Source organism: Echinops telfairi, unplaced genomic scaffold (genome assembly GCF_000313985.2).
Source record: "Echinops telfairi isolate 266 unplaced genomic scaffold, ASM31398v2 ScPeMD7_7468;HRSCAF=8506_0, whole genome shotgun sequence".
Lineage (NCBI taxonomy): Eukaryota > Metazoa > Chordata > Mammalia > Afrosoricida > Tenrecidae > Echinops > Echinops telfairi.
In genome coordinates this window covers 52,465,825-52,467,890 of record NW_022111369.1, presented here as the reverse complement: position 1 = coordinate 52,467,890, position 2,066 = coordinate 52,465,825, and the positions used below count along the sequence as shown (strand labels likewise).

At 58.4% G+C, this 2,066-nt stretch overlaps 1 protein-coding gene across 1 annotated transcript; it reads left to right on the top strand.

Annotated features, from left to right (window-relative positions):
* On the top strand, nucleotides 1-1,363 carry LOC123520974 (lymphocyte antigen 6H-like). The gene is made up of 3 exons (XM_045284049.1): nucleotides 1-61; nucleotides 713-835; nucleotides 1,110-1,363. The coding sequence occupies exons 1-3, from the start codon at nucleotides 1-3 to the stop codon at nucleotides 1,361-1,363; spliced, it is 438 nt and encodes a 145-aa protein (XP_045139984.1).
* Nucleotides 1,364-2,066: the final 703 nt, after the last annotated feature.

The following is a 2,066-nucleotide window of genomic DNA, read 5'->3' as shown; positions in this document are numbered from 1 at the left end:
ATGGGCCTATCACTGGCGGACAAGTCTGTCCCTAAAGGTGGAGGTGCTGGAGGGGCGCTGGGTGAGGACCCCGGAGGGGGTACAGCATGAGTGGCCGCCCTAGGGAGAAGCCTGTCCCCTAGAGAGAAGTCCAGGGCGGCCGAGGGACTTGCCCCTTTAAAAGCGCAGGAGGGGACTTTGGGGACTCTTGTTCTTCACCCACTCCGCCCCTCCCCCTCCAAACGGCTCCTTCTCTGAGTGGAGGCACACAGGCGGGTGGGCTATCTCCGCCACTCTGCGACCTGACCAAGGCTGGTCCCTGCAGGCCCCACAGGGAAGACAGGGATCTCTGGAGGGCAAGGGGCAAGGGTCGCTGTATGGGGGGTGGGGGAGGGAAGGGGGTTGTCCCCAGGCCCCCAGCCCCGCCCACCCTCATGTGCGGATCCCAAGCCACAGCCGAGGTCATTGGCCTCAGGTTGCTGGTGGCCCTGCTGTGCTGGGGGTGCTGTGAGTGGCCAGGGTGGGGTGTGAGTGTGGGTAGGGTGGGGGCGGGACAAGGGGAGGGGGCGGCGAGTGCAAGGGGTGAGAACCTCTAGGGCAAGAGGGGAGATCCCCCACCCCTTCCCCCACCGGCAGTGGGCCAGAGGCCTTTTACAGTGAGAGGAGGGAGGGACCGGTCCCTCAGGGGCTGGGAGCGCTGCCTGGACCTGGCCTGCTCTTCTTCACCCCGTAGCCCTGGGCCTGACCTGCAAGGATTGTTTGTACTTCCTGGGGGAACCAGTGGATTGCAAGGCTAAAGGCTGTCTCATGGAGGCTCACAGCTGCATTTCCTTTGCCATCAGTGGGACTATCAATGGTGAGCTGGCCTGGAGTCCAGAGTCCCTAAGCATATGAGGGGGGGTGGGGCGCAAGTGTACCAGGGCCCTGCCCCCCATCCCCTCACAGCCTGGTGAGAGCCCTGGGGACAGAGCTGAGGGACCCTGGTGCGACACTCCACCCCCACCCCACTCCTGTGCTGCTTCAGTGCCCCCAGACCGTCTGGGGAGGGTCCTGAGGCTGGGAGAGAAGGCTGTCTGTGGGAGGGAGGGACCTCTGCAGGGCTGAGAAGCTGCCCTCCTCTCTTGCCGCAGGGAAGAACGCCACGTACATGGGCAAGGGCTGTGAGCTGACCTGCGCCAAGTTTCTGCAGGAAATCCGGAAGGATGTGGTCGTGGGGTCTGTACTCACGATCGAAAAGGATGATCATGCGTTTGGCTTGAAGGTCCATCACGTGGACACCCACTGCTGTAACAAGAGCCTGTGCAATGGGATGCCCCACTCTCGGGCCCTGCCCCGGGGGCTTTGGCTCAGCTTGGGGTCTGCCCTCCTCTGGGCCCTGCCATGACCTCTTACCGGACTGTGCTTCCAGTGCCTGACTCCCAGGTCCTTCCTGACGTGGGTGGGGGCAGGTGGTGGTGATCCCAGCTCTCCTGGGCACCCACCGCTGCGCTCCAGCCATAGCGGCTGCCTGCCCTCGGCCCCACTTGTTCCTGTCCCTCCCATTATTAAATGTTTCCCCAAAGGACTCGGCGGTTCTCTCTCTCTTTTTTTTTTTTTTTCCAATTCACCTGTATTATCTTTAAAAAAAAAATCAATTTATTGGGGCTCATACAATTCATCACAATACATACATCAATTGTGTAAAGCACATCTATACATTTGTTGCCCTCATTATTCCCAAAATTCGCTTTCCTCTTGGGTTCCCGGAATCAGCTCATTTTCCTCCCCCCCCCTCCCCCATGAACCCTTGATAATTTATAAATTATTATTATATCTTATATTACACTGCCCGGCGGCATCTCCCTTCACCCACCCCTCTGCTGCCCGTCTCCCAGAGAGGAGGTTATATGTAGCTCCCTGTGATCAATTCCCCCTTTCTACACCCCCCATTCCCTCCTGGTATCGCCACTGTCACCCCTGGTCCTGAGTGGTTCATCTGTCCTAGATTCCCTGCGTTTCCAATAGACTCATCCAGAAAATGCTCCTAAAGGTCAACAAACGACCTTGATCTACTAACAGGCTTTTTTTTTCTTTTTCTTTTTTCTTCT